This window comes from Staurois parvus, unplaced genomic scaffold, assembly GCF_062004578.1.
Source record: "Staurois parvus isolate SC_StPar_1 unplaced genomic scaffold, SC_StPar_1.0 ptg000845l, whole genome shotgun sequence".
In the NCBI taxonomy this organism is placed as follows: Eukaryota; Metazoa; Chordata; class Amphibia; order Anura; family Ranidae; genus Staurois; species Staurois parvus.
The window spans coordinates 257,810-275,947 of record NW_028318641.1 but is presented as its reverse complement, the minus strand read 5'-3'; the positions used below and the strand labels follow the sequence as shown (position 1 = coordinate 275,947).

The 18,138-nt window shown below is 42.8% G+C and overlaps 1 protein-coding gene across 1 annotated transcript in view; it reads right to left on the bottom strand.

Moving 5' to 3' along the window:
- Nucleotides 1-836: 836 nt before the first annotated feature.
- PCSK6 (proprotein convertase subtilisin/kexin type 6) overlaps nucleotides 837-18,138 on the bottom strand; it is a gene marked incomplete at its 5' end in the record, with an annotated part of 254,118 nt that continues 236,816 nt past the window's right edge. Inside the window, 4 exons of the mRNA XM_089655547.1 lie at nucleotides 837-3,547; nucleotides 6,497-6,609; nucleotides 6,727-6,856; nucleotides 15,753-15,856. Of these exons, the coding sequence (XP_089511673.1) occupies nucleotides 3,450-3,547; nucleotides 6,497-6,609; nucleotides 6,727-6,856; nucleotides 15,753-15,856 (445 nt within the window). The remainder of the gene's footprint in view (nucleotides 3,548-6,496; nucleotides 6,610-6,726; nucleotides 6,857-15,752; nucleotides 15,857-18,138) is intronic.

The following is an 18,138-nucleotide window of genomic DNA, read 5'->3' as shown; positions in this document are numbered from 1 at the left end:
GTCCCCCACTGGCACTCCTGGCTCCTCCCCACTGCCGAATGCCCCTATAGCAAGCGGTTTGCTCTACAATACACAAAAAGCAAAGCTTGGCCCGGCCCCCTCCTAACTGGGTGTGACTGACAGCAAGGGAGCCAATGGCTCCTGCTGCTGTGTGAGTCAATGAGGAAGGTGAGAGCCTCTGCTCTTGTGCACATTTCTGGACTGAGCTCGGGTAAGCATAAGGGGGGCTGGGGGGAGGAGATGCATGCAGGTGGTTTTTTACCTTCATGCATGGAATGCATGAAGGTAAAAAACCTTCTGCATTTCCAAGCACTTTAGGTTGCAAAGACAGCGGAGGAGGGGGGGGGGGGAGGGTGTATATATGCTGAGGCTGTGATACTGTGCATCGTGGTGCAGCAAAAATGATCCCTTCCGTTTCATTCAGGACAGTGCCAAACATGACCCATTCACCTAAATAGGGGTGCCCTGCAATTGCGTGTAATGCACGTGGATGCGGCACACTGGTGCAGGGTTTAAAACGTTAAAGCAGGTGGTGAGGAGTCAATAGAACGCCTTCTCACCACCTGTCAAATATCCTCCGAACAGCAGTCCCACATGGATCGCTCTTCAGCAGGCAACAAGTGTAAATGAGGCCATATGTTCCCAAAGCAAGGCTTTGGGTTAAAAATCAAAATCCACGTAACGCTGCTCTACACACCATTATAGTTTGTCCTTTGAAATTTAAAAGTATTCTGGCAATCTTTTAAAAATGTTTACTGGTGCTCTGAGCAACACCATCGTGACCTTTACGCAACGACAAACCGCACATAGCGATAATGTTTGATTACCCACAATAATCAGATTTTAAACAAATGAATTTTTTTTTTCTAAAATTACAGCACTCGGCTATATGTTTAAAATGATACTTGTATAAAAGCAGCTCATACAACATCCTTCAGCTGACTGCAATTCAAATAAAAAATGAATACATGCGCAAAGTAGTAATTATAAAGTCACAAAGAACTGAAATAACAGACAGGGAAGGTCCTGCTATGTGGCAATACAAGGTGGCAGACTGTAGGGGGCAGCAGAAAGCTACTGGGATTGGTTGGAAATTCTCTTTTTTCTGCCTCTCAATGGGAATCTCTCTGGGTTGAACTGAAAGCAACTCTGCAAACAGCCTGTCCTCACTGCATGTCTCATTGACATTGATGATTGCTTGAAAGCACTTCCTTCAAAAAGATCTCTCAAACAAATTTGATGTAACTATAGAATATAGTCCGGCTGAAAACCACACAATTGGTGCCATTTGGTGATCACTCCATTACCTATACCAGGGATTCTATACCAGGTTTGCATAGAATCCTAAAGTTCCTCCAGAAGTTGCTGGGGGTCCTTGAGCAATAAGCACTTTCTGGCTCTCAGATGGGTTCCCACTGACACCATTGAACGTTTTAGCCATCTATAAGGGGGTAATTCCTCCCAATGACTCCAAGTGTAAGGAGCATTCTTCCCACTGACCATCACACTAATCATGAGTTGCAGATAAAGAAACTTTTAGCAGGGGTTCCCTTAGACTAGAAAGTTATTTCAAGGGTTCCTTTGTGTTGAAAGGGTTAAGAAAGGCTGACCTATACCCTTTACTCTACCAGATGATTACTTAACCAACAGTGACCTCAGTAACGTTTTTGTGAATATCCTATAAATTATAAAATTGTGTCATTTTAATTAGATATCTTAAACGCATAACAAATGTGCACTGTAGACAATTTACCCCAACACCCCCCTGATCCGATATGTAAGTGTACAAGTAATAGCTTTAGATTAAATTGTGAGAACAAAAGATAAAAGTCGGCCTGTGTTATTTAACATCTTCCACTCGAACAGTCAACCGATCGCTTTCACAACAGACCTGGGACTATCATAAAAAGGTCTTCTGTATTAGCATGGGTTACTGGGTGATTCCCAAATACTTCTTATGAAAGGTTTTCTATATCAGAATAGATTCCTAGGTGATACCCAAAGACCGCTTTTAATAAAGGTCTTCTTTATCAGTATCAGTTACTGGGCGATTCCCAAAGACCTCTTATGAAAGGATTTTTATATCAGAATGGACTCCTAGGTGATCCCTGAAGACCTATTTTATGAAAGGTTTTCTATATCAGCATGCATTCTTGGGTGATCCCTAAAGACCTCTTTTATGAAAGGTTTTCTATATCAGAATAGATTCCAAGGTGATCCCAAAAGTCCTCTTATGAAAGGTCTTCTGCATCAGCATGGGTTATTGGGTGATCCCCAAACAACTCTTTTATGAAAGGTTTTCTATATCAGAATGGATTCCAAGGTGATCCCAAAAGTACTCTTTTATGAAAGGTCTTATGCATCAGCATGTGTTACTGGGTGATCCCCTAAGACCTTTTTTTTTTAATGAAAGGCCTTCTGTATCAGCATGGATTCTTGTGTGATCCCCCAAGACCTCTTTTTTATGAAAGGCCTCCTGTATCAGCATGGATTCTTCTGTGATCCCCAAAAACCTCTCTTATGAAAGGTCTTCTGTATCAGCATGGATTCTTGGGTGATCCCTAAAGACCACTTTTATGAAAGGTTTTCTATATCAGAATGGATTCCAAGGTGATCCCAAAAGTACTCTTATGAAAGGTCTTATGCATCAGCATGTGTTACTGGGTGATCCCCTAAGACCTCTATTATGAAAGGTCTTCTGTATCAGCATGGATTCTTGTGTGATCCCCAGATCTTTTATGAAAGGTCTTCTGTATCAGTATGGATTACTGGGTGATCCCCCAAGACCTCTTTTTTTATGAAAGGCCTTCTGTATCAGCATGGATTCTTCTGTGATCCCCAAAGACCTCTCTTATGAAAGGTCTTCTGTATCAGCATGGGTTACTGGGTGATCCATAAAACCCTCTTATGAAAGGTCTTCTGTAACAATATGGATTCTTGTATGATCCCAAAAGCTCTCTTTGGTGAATCTTTCTTTTTTAATTTTAATTAACACACACACACAGTAGTGGACCCTAATATCTCCAACCCAAGTCCATATGATGTGGCCCTTTTATGTGTCTGCACACCACAATATCCAATGCCACATAGAATATAATGAAGGATGAGATGGTGGGAATAGATGAGTGTTTGAAGCCATGGCCAAAAAAAGAAAAAAAAAAAAAAGAAAAAAGCTCTAACTTTGTATTGTTGGAGATCAAATCCAGAATGCAGCCTGAAGTCTGGTTCAGCTCCATGAACCTCCTTAGTGGAGCATGTCTAGCAATGCAGTACGTTACAGGTTATGTCAAGCAGAAATACTTGAAAAATCATCCACTGCCTGTCAAGTTTTGGCATGAAATGGATCAATGCCATTAAGATAGCACCATAGCCAGAAGTGGGCGATCTGGACTCCACCGGCACTGGTCACTCCATGTTGAGAAGGTGACGACACTTCTTAAAAAATATGGTCAGCCTGCTAGCATACACGTCCGGCAACAAAACTGAATGAAGAGCTTCCGCTCACAGAGCTTACTGGACTTCACCATCTCACAGAACATCTCGTCCGCTGATCCGGATAGGAGAGAACAGAAGACAAGTCATTGAATTAACAATCTACTGCTCTACAACAATGTTTTCCAAAGCACCATTAACGATAGGAGTCCACAATGGAAGGAATTAATTAAAATGACAGTTTTACAGTTGGTAAGGTTGAATAAAGATACCAGTCTATCCAGTTCAACCTCCGTGGGTATGTGTGTATGCGTTTATGTCAATACCATTTCCCATATCTCTGTATATTGTGTTCAGCAAGATGCCCATCTAAGAGTTTTTTTTTTTTTTTTTTTAACTATCGACACTTCCTGCTGACAACACGGAGTGTGGAAGGGAGTGCCACATCCTTACCACTCTGACATTAAAGAACCCCCTACGCAGTTTAAAGTTCAACCGCTTTTCCTCCAATTTCATTAAGTGGCTGTGTTTTTTCTTAAGCTCTTTAAAACTGAATATTTTTTTCCCTATATTAGGAACATCATTGTGTGTCACTATCACATCTCTTCTCAAGCGTCTCTTCTCCAGGGAGAATTCTTGTAGTCATTCCCTTCCATCAACTGACTCCATCCCTCCTCTGGACCTTCTCCAGACCCTACACTTTCTGCTTCCCAGCTCCATCTCAAGCAGCACAAGGTAAGGGGGGTGCACAGTGATGTAAGGGAGGGTGAGGGACTCTGGTCATCTGATGTAAGGAGGGGGGGGGGGGGGGGTGCTCTGGACATCTAGTCTTACAGATACAAGATGAAATTGAGTGACACCCCGACCTAGATAATATCTTGGCCAAATGGGGGTTTAGCCCAGTATCAGAAATCAGAAAAATGAGGGTTGGAGTACAAGGAGTGCTTTGTGAGGATTTGTAGGGGTTCTCTTTCCCAGAAAAGTATAAATGAATAGGTAGACACATATCCAAAATCTTTTGCTTCTAGGCAGTCCCACAAAATGTGCAATAGTGTGCCCACCTCACTAGAGCCTCTAAAGAATACATTTGATGCACCCTGGGCAATTGTTTCATGTCTATGAGCCTTGCTGTTGGCTTTGTTAAATAAAGATTTTAGTGAACTGTGTCCAAGATCACCTTTTTTTGGGGTCTAGCGGATTGCCTCATATGCCTTTTGCAGTATGATATATAGGCAGAAGCTATAACCGTCACACTGAAGAAGGGATCTACAAGTCTGCTCCAAACTACATCACCGATCTGGTATCCAAATAACACCCAAAACGTACTCTCCGCTCCTCACAAGACCTCCTACTCTCTAGTTCCCTGGTCTCCTCCTCCCATGCCCGCCTCCAAGACTTCTCCAGGGTTTCCCCCATCCTCTGGAACTCCCTACCCCAATCCATCAAACTATCACCTACTCTCCTCACCTTTAGGCGCACCCTGAAAACCCATCTCTTCAGGGAAGCCTACCCCGCCCTCAGCTAATTACTGAACTCCTCCACTCTTCCTACCACTTCATCCCCCACAGTTGTTTCCTCCTGTACCACTATCCCCTCCCTCCTAGATTGTAAGCTCCAAGGAGCAGGGCCCTCAAACCCCTCGTGTATTGAATCGTATTGTTACTGTACTGTCTCGTGTATTGTCTCCCTTATAATGTAAAGCGCTGAGCAAACTACTGACGCTATATAAATCCTGTATAACAATAAGTCAAAGAGACAAATAATTTGGCTAGAGGATTATCAAAGTAAGTGTTCTGGAAGGGCAAGTAAAAACAGATCTCTGAAGATGGAGCATGGTATTTGGAAGAAAATCTAACTATGCCATGCATAGTGGTAAATTGTACACCCTTTGAAGACCAGCTTTAATCCACCAAAAAAAAATTCCTCATACCCTAGCAGAAAAGAGGGGTTGTTATTAATGGTTGTGAGGGGTGGGTGGAAGGGGGGTAAGCAATTTGCTAGTTTATTTAACACAGTTCTGAATGTTTGAGTATGGAACTTGTGTGTTTGCATAACTCAGGGGGTTTCTACAAAATTATATCTATTGCTAGTTGCACACTTGGGTACACTTCTGTGCTAACCCATAGTGGAGTGTTGGCGGTTGCATGGTAGCAGACTAAAGGGACTATGTGTGCAGCCTGGTAATAATTAGCAATGTTTGGGACAGGAAGTCTCCTATAGACTTATGTTGAAAAAATATTGTATTTATTTATTTACAGACTTTGGGTCTAGAGTAATTGCATTTGAATTTCTAAGAACACTTGCTGGATCGAGAACAAGACATGTAGTAGTATTGGGATTTGGAGTGTTCTGAAAGAGTAAAAGGTGGCAATGTTAAATTCAGGGCCATTATCCTGCTTGGCCAAGATATTTGGCATTTCTTCCAGGTCTCTAAAGTAAAAAACGTTCACTATAAAAGAAACTAGTAATTTGCAGAGCAAAAGGGATTCATAAGATTTAAAGAAAGATACCCAAGTAATGGAGACGGGCTTTTCCCCACTGATATAGGAAAGTATCTTTAAGGGTCATTACTTAAAGGTGCATAACTGCAATATCAAAAATAGAATCCAAAATTCCTGACCTTGAAAGCCCAAAATGGCAGCAAATTAGTTGAAAGTCTTAATGAGATTCAGAAGTGATGTAGTAGGGTTGTAAAGGGTCACATCAACAGCAAAGAGGCACAAATCCAGCAACATTTACTCCTTGGATGTTAGAATCTGCCAAGATTGCTAGCAGCTCAGTTACTGGGACAAAAAGTATGAGGGCAAGGAAGCAACTCACCCTTGTCCCTCTTAATAGGGCAGAGATGGAATCTGAATCCTGTGTATTAAACTAATACTCTGGGACTATCATATAGTGCTTCCATCCATGTCAAAAAAGGGCATTTAGTCCCCATTTAGCCAAAAGGAACATTAGATATGGCCAAGGAATGCTATCAAAGACTTTATTTCAAAAAATAACAAAAGTGAAATTCCTTCTTGGTGGACCCCTATTGAACACTGTCACTACTATTGCAGATACTCACCATTGTTGCATGTATGATTCGTAACACACGATCCACTGAGCAGACTGTAGCCCTCTTTGCACCGGACACAATTCTTGCCTGTGGCTTCACACATCAAACAGTTTTCTTCACATCTGGAAACCAGGATTTCAGATAAGTACTGACCATACTATGCATTGTGAAGGAAAACCTTATGCCAAGAGGCCACCAAGATTTTGGCTACGTTCAGGAAGACTGTTGGGTTAGCTTACCTCCGGCAAACTTTGTGAGGCAGCCCAGGAACTTCTTCTGAATAAAAGCCCAGGCTGCACGTTGGTACACAGCGCCAGTCGTGAAGATGGTACTCTTTGGAGCATTGAGTACACTGGTCCTTCCCAGTTCCTAAAGAACACAAGATAGAACACACCACTGAGCATAAAATCACAGGCAATGGTGGCACATGCAATTACAGTGGTCAGCTTTTATAAAATGGCAGCAACCTATCAACTTTCAACTAATTATTGATACTGTACAAGGATAGTACATTGTTTAATCTAAGAAATTCATTCTTGGCTGTGTGGCTCTTTTTGTAGCTACAGCAGCCATTCTCAACCAGGATTCTGTGGAACCCTAGAGTTCCTTGGGTCGTGACTGACTTCACATTTGATGGTGCCTTAATTCCAAGGCCAATATCACTAGGCAAAGACAGCAGGATGACATCGATGACCTTCTATTTGTCTGTAAGGGTAGCATTCTTCCTACTGACCACAAATATAGGGGCATTTTAACCACTGGACCACAATGAATTGGTTTTAGAAGGGGTTCCCCCAAGATCTCAAATTTTATTTTAGGGGTTCCTCTGGTGTAAAAAGGTTGAGAAAAGCTGAGCAAGAGAGATGAAAGCTTCAGCTTCCCCATTAGGGTGTCCATGTCATACCTATCCCACTAAGGAGAAAGCCAAACAGCTGTGAAGGCACCAGAACACCAACCCAAGAGAGTCCACCACTGGGGTTAATTAATCAGGAACGCAACAGGTTTAATTTTCAGTTTAACATGAAACAAAATTTCTATTTCTGACTTGCAACCAAATGACAAGTCACACAGTAATACGAATTTATAATACCTTATATGACTGGTGCTCAGTTCTACAAAAGCTGCATTTAAGAAACCTCTTTCATCACTCAACACTTCAAAACTTCCTGAAAGATTGTATAGAGAAAACAGGAGCAAATTCTCCACTCCTGTGATGTCATCGCACTCCCAAAGCAACGAAGAGTATGTGCAGGGCATCAAGGATCCTCTTGTCTGAAAATGAGCCTGTGGTCCTAATATAAATCAGCTAAAGCCTTGCATTTACACTTTCATCCCAGCTGTAATGCAGTAAAATCTAGAAAACACCTCTGTGCTTTTCTAACATCGAAAAAAATGACGGGACACTGGGCCACCCAGACACTTTCTAATCTAAACTGTGTGTGTGGCAAAGCCACAGGGCCGAGTGGTTCTTCTGCCTTCAGTGTTCAGGAACTATGCTGGGAAAACAACACAACTCCAAAATATTTATTTACGTCAATACCGAACCTGCCAAGTGAACTCCACTAATCTTCCAGGGAGACAGCTCAGTATCATTTGCACATCGCTATAAATTCAAATGCTAACTGATTTATAGGCAACTGAGTTTTCAAAGATGAAACATACTTTATAGGAGGGTCCAGGTACTCTAATTCTGCTATTTCTAGAAGGAAATGGGACCAGAAGCATACATTATATTTCCAAATAAAAAACAAACCGTGAACTGCATTTAACAAAATAAATTTTTTTAAATTGTAATTTAAAAAAAAAAAAAAAAAAAAACTATTAAACAAAATGCTCCCAATACGGATCTGCATTATTAGAAATTAACGGCACTAATAACTAGTGGCGAACCGAAATGAAAATTCTGGTGCCGAAACCAAAAATTCAAAATGCACTTGGACGAAAACCGAAATGCGCAGTTTTTTAAAAATGAATATATATTTTTTGGAAAAAAATACACTGATAAAAAAACAAACAAAAAAAGAACACAATATATTCCCAAGTTTTTTTTGTAAAATATGAAAGAGGGTGTTAAGGCAAATAGATACCAAACATGTCGCACTTTAAAATTGCGCACGCTCGTGGAATGGCGTGAAACTGCGGTACTTAAAAATCTCCATGGGTGATGCTTTAAAAATTTCTACAGGTCAGCAGTGTAACGTTACAGAGGAGGTCTAGTTTGAGAATTATTGCTCTTGCTCCGACGTTCGTGGCGATAGCTAGTGTGTGGTTTGAACACCGTTTACATATGTGGGCATAGTCTACGTATGCGTTCACCACTACGTACGAGGACAGGGGCACTTTAAACTTTTTAAAACATTTATTTAAATGTTTATTTTTTTCTGCACTGTCCCTTTAAAAAAAAGTTTAATCACTTTTCTTCTTATCACAAGAAATGCATGCATCCCTGGTGATAGAAATAATTAGTGACAGGTCCTCTTTATGGAGAGATTTTGGGGTCAATAAGAACCCACATCTCTCCTCTGCAATGTAAAAGCACTGGATCAAAAAAAAAAAAAAAAAAAATGGCCAGAACAGGAAGTGACATCACTCTGGTCCTCCAAGGGCATAGAGATGAGTGGATGCCATCTTTCCTTCACTCATCTCTATGCCAAGCGCCGGGAACGATGGTTTCTCAGGTAAGGCATTCCAGCTAACACGCTGCACGCCAAGGCCAGCGCTTATTGATAGCTCACACAATAATACTGTTCTGCACAGGTATATAGGCACACACATAAACCAGATAAACCATTAATTGCAAAAACCTGGGCAGAACAATTAAGACACAGCAGCCAGTGGTTAAAAAAAGAAAAAAAAAATGGCAGATTTTCGTACCGTCTACGGCCCGCATTTAATTACTGCCGTCTCTGCAGAGAGCTCCGATATTATATTTGACATGGCGGTTGAAACAATGTATCCATTTGTATCCACTTCGGATACAGATATTTTTATTCGGATACAAATGGATACATTGTGTCAACTGCAAGACTTTTTCATGTCAAATAAAGTAGCGGACTAGAATTCTTCTTCTTGCAGGTCACGGCTCATGCGCAGATTTTTTATCGGTAAAACGATCGGCCGATTTGCCCATCATTGCCGGCAAAATCCTACGATTTTTTTCCAACTTTCCCAAAAAAAAAAAAATGTGCCAAAACCCCGAAAAACGGCAGACTAATTAACCCACTAATGGTGCGAAAATCGGCTGGTTTCGACCAGTCTATGGCTTGCATAACTCACCCTAGGTTCACATCTGTGCGGGTGGTGCCACTGCAGATCCGTGCGAAAATCCGTGCAGCCGCACCACCCGCACAGAGAAATGCGGACCTGTGGGCGGGTGCCATTAGTTCTAATGGCACGCCGCCCGCACTGGAAAACACAACCAAACTGGGAACCGAGGTTCCCGTGCGGGCTGTGTTTTTACAAGTGCAGGGACTTCTTTCCCTACGTGTCACGGGGCACGGGAATCCACACAAATGAATGGGCTCTCGTGCCCATGCAAAACGCGGCCCGCACGGCCCCATAGATGTGAACCGGAGGTAAGGGTTACAGAATGCACAAATTTATTGACATCAAGAATTGTATAAAATCAATTGAAATGTCCATTCAGACAGAAATGTAAAGCCCTTGATAAAAGGGAAGTCTCTGCATCAGTTAGAGCCCTTTGTGAGAGATTCAATACATTGAATGTTATTTCTATGTCTGTCCCTGAAGTTAACGAGTCTCGCCGTTTCTTTATTCCCTGCCTTGTTTTCTTGGATTTTTCTTTTTGTTTTGTTTGCGGGTATTTGTGTTTAAATGCTGTAGTCGCCAGTAGCAAGGCGGCCTGCAGAGTCAGGTAAAGAATCAGAAGCTGTTACAGCCAAGGTGCCATTCAATTCCTCATTTTCAGTGTCAGAAAAACAGACTCGCTTTTTTTAAAAAAAAAACCTTTACGTGGATGGGCTGTGTAAATCGTTTTTTTTTCCCCCATACATAAAACATTCTTAGTTTCATCGTCCAAATGATATCTGAGCATTTTTTTTTTCTTTTTTGCAAGCAACGACTTCCCCTTCCAATCCACCCTAGGTTTATACCTAATCGTTTTCCACTGCGTTTTGCTGAAACAGTACAGTCAATTTAACAAGATTTATTATGGGACAGGTTCACATCTGCGCGTTTTCACCCGGTACGTTTTTTGGAAAGGGTCAGGGACTTTTTTGAACGCAAAACGTTGCGTTTTTGGTTCTATAGACCTCAATGGGAATGCTGCAGACAAGCATGGGCAGCATGCATGTGGCTAAAATGGTTAGCACTTCCGCCTGGCAGTACTAGGGTCGTTGGTTCGAATCCCAACCATGGCACCACCTGCATGGAGTTTGCATGTTCTCCCTGTGCCTGCGTGGGTTTCCTCCGGGTACTCCGGTTTCCTCCCACACTCCAAAGACATGCTGGTAGGTTAATTGGCTCCTGTCTAAATTGGCCCTAGTATGTGTATGTATGACTGTAAGTTAGGGACCTTAGATTGTACGCCCCTTGAGGGTTAGGGACTGATGTGAATGTACAATATATATGTGTAAAGCGCTGCATAAATTGACAGCACTATATAAGTACCTGAAATAAATAATAACGTACAGCGTTTTTGATGCGTTGTGTTTAAAATCTGCCTAGCAACAAGAAAAAAAAAATTAACAGAAAACCCAACAAAATGCATCAAAAAAGGCATCAAATGCATGTGCAAAACGCAATGCAGAAACACCTCAAACGCAACCTGCATAGGTGTGAACCTAGACTTCTCCAGTTTATTATTTATATTTGTCAGTTTTATTTAACAATCCTATCTATTCAATGGCAGGGGCGGACTGACCATTTGGAAACTCGGGCACTGCCCGAGGGCCCGAGGTCAGTAGGGGGCCCCATGAGATGCCCCTGGTACCTTTTTCATAGGCTTCTTTAAGTTTGGGCAAGGACACAGGGGCCCCAAGATCCCGTATTGCCCAGGGGCCCCATGAGTTGTCAGTCCACCCCTGTTCACCGGTGTTATCTAAAGGCATTAGAACAGTCTCCCTAGAGCTCCTACCATAGGCAGCTACCGGTCTCCTAGATTATTCATTAGTAATAGGAGGAGCACTTCCCACTGGCTGCAGTTTAGGGGTTCTTTTAAATATGGAGTGGGGGGGGGGGAATGTCCCCGGTGATCAGATATCAAGGGGGGGTGATATTATTCACTCCGCCACTGATAACAGGAATTACAAAATCTCTTCTTTCGTTAACTGCGATACAAAGCACTCGGTATATGTCATCACTTGCAACTTGTGCTCTGCACAGTACACGGGTCGTACGACACGCAGATGGAGGGATCGCCTGCATGACCGGTTATACAGTATAGAGAAAGAACAATCTACTAACATAGCTAAACATTTGAGTGAATGTCATGCCATTGACACAGTTTCTCTGCATTGAGAAAATTGTAGTTCCTAAAAAAGGAGGTGATACATTTAGAATATTATGTAAAAGAGAAGTATTCTAGATTTTTTTAGTTTGGTCACTAGAAAGCAATTGGGGCTCAACCATGAATGGGACATTTCACATTATTATGAATGAAGTGTTGGTTCGTTTGTCTATTGCTTATATTGTCATGGTTGAACCCCACTTTTCTATTGCTACTGACACCCAGTATTGATTTTGTATATACTTCTTAGATTTTTGTTTTCTATGTACAGTATTCTAAATGGTGGGCAGCACAGTGGCTAAATGGTGGGCAGCACAGTGGCTAAATGGTAGGCAGCACAGTGGCTAAATGGTGGGCAGCACAGTGGCTAAATGATGACTAGAATAATGGCTAAATGATGGGCAGCACAGTGGCTAAATTGTGACTAGAACAGGGGCTAAAGGATGGGCAACAGTGGCTAAATGGTGAGTAGAATAATGGCTAAATGATGGGCAGCACAGTGGCTAAATGTTAGGCAGCATAGTGGCTAAATGGTGGGCAGCACAGTGGCTAAATGGTGACTAGAACAGTGGCTAAAGGATGGGCAACACAGTGGCTAAATGATGGGCAACACAGTGGCTAAATTGTGACTAGAACAGGGGCTAAAGGATGGGCAACACAGTGGTTAAATGGTGGGAAACATAGTGGCTAAATGGTGATCAGAACAGTGGCTAATGGGTGGGCAGCACAGTGGCTAAAGGGTGGGCAACACAGTGGCTAAAGGGTGGGCAGCACAGTGGCTAAAGGGTGGGCAACACAGTGGCTAAAGGGTGGGCAGCACAGTGGCTAAAGGGTGGGCAGCACAGTGGCTAAAGGGTGGGCAGCACAGTGGCTAAAGGGTGGGCAGCACAGTGGCTAAAGGGTGGGCAGCACAGTGGCTAAAGGGTGGGCAGCACAGTGGCTAAAGGGTGGGCAGCACAGTGGCTAAATGGTGGGCAACACAGTGGCTAAATGGTGGGCAGCACAGTGGCTAAATGGTGGGCAGCACAGTGGCTAAATGGTGGGCAGCACAGTGGCTAAATGGTGGGCAGCACAGTGGCTAAATGGTGGGCAGCACAGTGGCTAAATGGTGGGCAGCACAGTGGCTAAATGGTGGGCAGCACAGTGGCTAAATGGTTAGCACTTCCGCCTGGCAGTACTAGGGTCGTCTGTTTGAACCCCAACCACGGCACCACATGCCTGGAGTTTGCATGTTCTCCCTGTGCCTGCGTGGGTTTCCTCCGGATACTCCAGTTTCCTCCCACACTCCAAGGACATGCTGGTAGGTTAATTGGATCCTGTCTAAATTGGCCCGTGTATGTATGAATGCGAGTTAGGGATCTTAGATTGAGGGTTAGGGACTGATGTGAATGTATAAAATATACGTAAAAGCGCTGCATAAATTGACGGCGATATACAAGTACCTGTATTAAATAATAAATGCTGAATGTTTTTATATGTTTTGTTTATTTGGATTGAAATTGAGTAACATATTGGGGCACGCAGCAGGCACAGATAATGCTGTATTAATTATTCCGCCCAGGTTTTCTGCAATTAATGGTTTATCTGGTTTATGTGTGTGCATATATACCTGTGCAGAACAGTATTATTGTGTGAGCTATGAATTAGCGCTGGTCGTAGAGTGAAATGGTTAGCTGGAATGCATGTTCCCCACTGAGATTACATTGTGGAATGTTTTTTGCCAAGAGGTTACAATACAGGTGATTTTATGGATGTGCGGCCAACCAGTCTTTTTCCATATGACAGGGTCTGCAGTGAACAGGAGCAGCACCTGTTAGTGTGCTAGTGAAGGCGGGACAGGAGACCAACCTAGAGCGGTGTGTTTGACTTGTTTCTTGTTGTAATAATGGTACTTCGGATTTTTTGCTTTAGGACCTGTAGTCCCTACCAATTGAGAGGCAAAGAGGACAGTCATGCGCCGTCCTTCATTGACTGGCAGGTGTTTTATCTACCATTGTTCTCGGGGAGATACAGTGGGGCAAAAAAGTATTTAGTCATCCACCAATTGTGCAAGTTCTCCCACTTAAAAAGATGAGAGAGGCCTGTAATTGGCATCATAGGTAGACCTCAACTATGAGAGACAAAATGAGAAAACAAATCCAGACAATCACATTGGCTGATTTGGAAAGAATTTCTTTGCAAATTATGGTGGAAAATAAGTATTTGGTCACCTACAAACAAGCAAGATTTCTAGCTCTCACAGACCTGTACCTTCTTCTTTAGGAGGCTCCTCTGCTCTGCACTCATTACCTGTATCAATGGCACCTGTTTGAACTTGTTATCAGTATAAAAGACACCTGTCCACAACCTCAAACAGTCACACTCCAAACTCCACTATGGTGAAGACCAAAGAGCTGTCGAAGGACACCAGAAACAAAATTGTAGACCTGCACCAGGCTGGCAAGACTGAATCTGCAATAGGCAAGCAGCTTGGTGTGAACAAATCAACTGTGGGAGCAATAATTAGAAAATGGAAGACATACAAGACCACTGATAATCTCCCTTGATCTGGGACTCCATGCAAGATCTCACCCCGTGGGGTCAAAATGATCACAAGAACGGTGAGCAAAAATCCCAGGACCACACGGGGGTCCTAGTGAATGACCTGCAGAGAGCTGGGACCAACGTAACAAAGGCTACCATCAGTAACACACTACGCCGCCAGGGACTCAGATCCTGCAGTGCCAGACGTGTCCCCCTGCTTAAGCCAGTACATGTCCGGGCCCGTCTGAAGTTTGCTAGAGAGCATTTGGATGATCCAGAAGAGGATTGGGAGAATGTCATATGGTCAGATGAAACCAAAATAGAACTGTTTGGTAGAAACACAACTCGTCGTGTTTGGAGGAGAGAGAATGCTGAGTTGCATCCAAAGAACACCATACCTACTGTGAAGCATGGGGGTGGCAACATCATGCTTTGGGGCTGTTTCTCCGCAAAGGGACCAGGACGACTGATCCATGTACAGGACAGAATGAATGGGGCCATGTATTGGGAAATTTTGAGTGCAAACCTCCTTCCATCAGCAAGGGCATTGCAGATGAAACGTGGCTGGGTCTTCCAACATGACAATGATCCCCAACATACCGCCCTGGCAACGAAGGAGTGGCTTCATAAGAAGCATTTCAAGGTCCTGGAGTGGCCTAGCCAGTCTCCAGATATCAATCCCATAGAAAACCTTTGGAGGGAGTTGAAAGTCCGTATTGCCCAGCGACAGCCCCAAAACATCACTGCTCTAGAGGAGATCTGCATGGAGGATGGGCCAACATACCAGCAACAGTGTGTGCCAACCTTGTGAAGACTTCCAGGAAACGTCTGACCTCTGTCATTGCCAACAAAGGATATATAACAAAGTATTGAGATGAACTTCTGATATTGACCAAATACTTATTTTCCACCATAATTTGCAAATAAATTCTTTCCAAATCAGCCAATGTGATTGTCTGAATTTTTTTCTCATTTTGTCTCTCAAAGTTGAGGTCTACCTATGATGCCAATTACAGGCCTCTCTCATCTTTGTAAGTGGGAGAACTTGCACAATTGGTGGGGACTAAATACTTTTTTGCCCCACTGTATAGTAGCTTGCTGTCTATGGTTAGATAGATTACCTCTTTTCAGGATTTTTCCCAAAAATACATTTGAGGCTCAGAATATAAAATGAGTCATTTCACGATATGGATCATTCACAAGGACAAGCATTTAATACCCAAGATCATTCCTTAAAATGTGAGATCAGTGGCAGCTGTAAAAGTGACGACTTACCTATACATGACTGGCAGGTTGAGTGACATTTGTCACATTTCATGAAAGCCGTGTTGTAGAAGGTCCCAGGCTCACACTCAGGTACACACATGGAACCCGAAAGGCTAGGAAAGAGATGTAAGTACACGTCAGTAATGGGTAAACATACCGGATGGCACTTAAAGGCTGCCAGCTGCACAACGGACTACAAATTATACGAAGTACCAGTTCCCTGACTTTTTTTTTCTTTATGGGACTGTCCAGAACAGTGTTGGGATTATACAGATGGACTTCAGATTCTGACCAATTGATAGGAACTGTCCTTGAATACTGTTAGAACAATATGAATGGACTTCAGATTCTGACCAATTGATGGGGACTGTCCCTGAATAGGGTTAGGATTATACAGATGGACTTCTGAGTCTGACCAATTGATGGGGACTGTCCCTAAACAGTGTTAATATTATACAGATGGACGGACACTGCAGAATTGATGGGGACTGTCCCTGAATAGTGTTGGATTATACAGATGGACTGACTCTGCAGAATTGATGGGGACTGTCCCTGAATAGTGTTGAGATTATACAGATGGACTAATGACTCTGCGGAATTGACAGGGACTGTCCCTGAATAGTGTTGAGATTATACAGATGGACTAATGATTCTGCAGAATTGATGGGGACTGTCCCTGAATAGTGTTGAGATTACACAGATGGACTGGCACTGCAGAATTGATAGGGACTGTCCCTGAATAGAGTTAAACAGATGAACTTATGACTCTGAACAATATACTGGGACTGTCCCTGAATGGTTTTGAAATTATACAGACGGACTAATGACCCTGTGGAATTGATGGGGACTGTCCCTAAACAGTGTTGAGATTATACAGATGGACTAATGACTCTGCGGAATTGATGGGGACTGTCCCTGACTAGTGTTGAGATTATACAGATGGACTAATGATTCTGCAGAATTGATGGGGACTGTCCCTGAATAGTGTTGAGATTACACAGATGGACTGGCACTGCAGAATTGATAGGGACTGTCCCTGAATAGAGTTAAACAGATGAACTTATGACTCTGAACAATATACTGGGACTGTCCCTGAATGGTTTTGAAATTATACAGACGGACTAATGACCCTGTGGAATTGATGGGGACTGTCCCTGAATAGTGTTGAGATTATACAGATGGACTTCCGATTCTGACCAACTGATGGGGACTGTCCCTGAATAGTGTTAAAATTATATGGATGGACTTCTGATAGTGACCAGTTGACAGGGACTGTCCCTGAATAGTGTTGGGATTATACAGATGGACTTCTGATTCTGACCAATTGATGGGAACTGTCCCTGAATACTGTTTGAATTATACAGATGGATTTCAGATTCTGACTGATGGGGATTGTCCTTGAATACTATTAAAATTATACGGATGGACTTCTGATTGTGACCAGTTGACAGGGACTGTCCCTGAATAGTGTTGGGATTATACAGATGGACTTCTGATTCTGACAAACTGATGGGAACTGTCCCTGAATAATGTCAGAATTATAGGGATGGACCTCTGATTGTGACCAACTGACGGAGATTGTCCCTAAATAGGTTTAGGATTATACAGATGGACTTCTGATTGTGAACAAACTGCCAGGTGCTCACTTTTCCAACAGCAAACTGTGATGTCACCTTAAAGTGGACCTTCCTCCTGAATATAAACTTACTTGCCCCTGTGCGCTAGGATTCAGATTCTATACATTACAGCTGCCCCACCCCCACCTTTACATCGGTGTCCTTAGTTCCCTCTTCACATCACAGCACCCCCTTAGCAGTCCTACCTTACACTGTAGGGCAGAGAATGGGAGGTGCAACAGGTCTGGGTGGAGGTTGAAAATTGCCCAAATTTTCATGTTAAGTAGGAACCAATCAACCGCTTGATAGCGTGAAATGTTGGGCAGTTCCCGCCCTCCATTCAGACCGCTTGCATTTCCTGCCCTCTGCCCTGCTGTAAAGGAAGGGGGTGGCACAATTAGACACACAAGCAGCTAAACGGTGCAGGACTGTCCCTCGGTCCATGTCTAGACCATGGTCTGCTGTTTAGTGATGCTTGTGCTATATGAACCACAAGCAACTGTATATCCTTGTTGGAGGTCTCATGTCAGGTTTATGTCTGTATCGAGAGTTTTCTCACATTCGCCGTTTTGTTATATAGGATGCACTCCTTGACTGTGTATGCATCTGTGAACATTTCTCATTTTTTTGCATTTCTCTATTAAAAAACCACCTGAAAACAAAATATTGATTTTCCTGTGCTTTTACCTGCAACGTTTCGAGTCAATGACTATAGTAACTCTACTGTAAAGCACAGATAGAACAAATACTATCACAACGTCCTACAAAAACAAAATTAT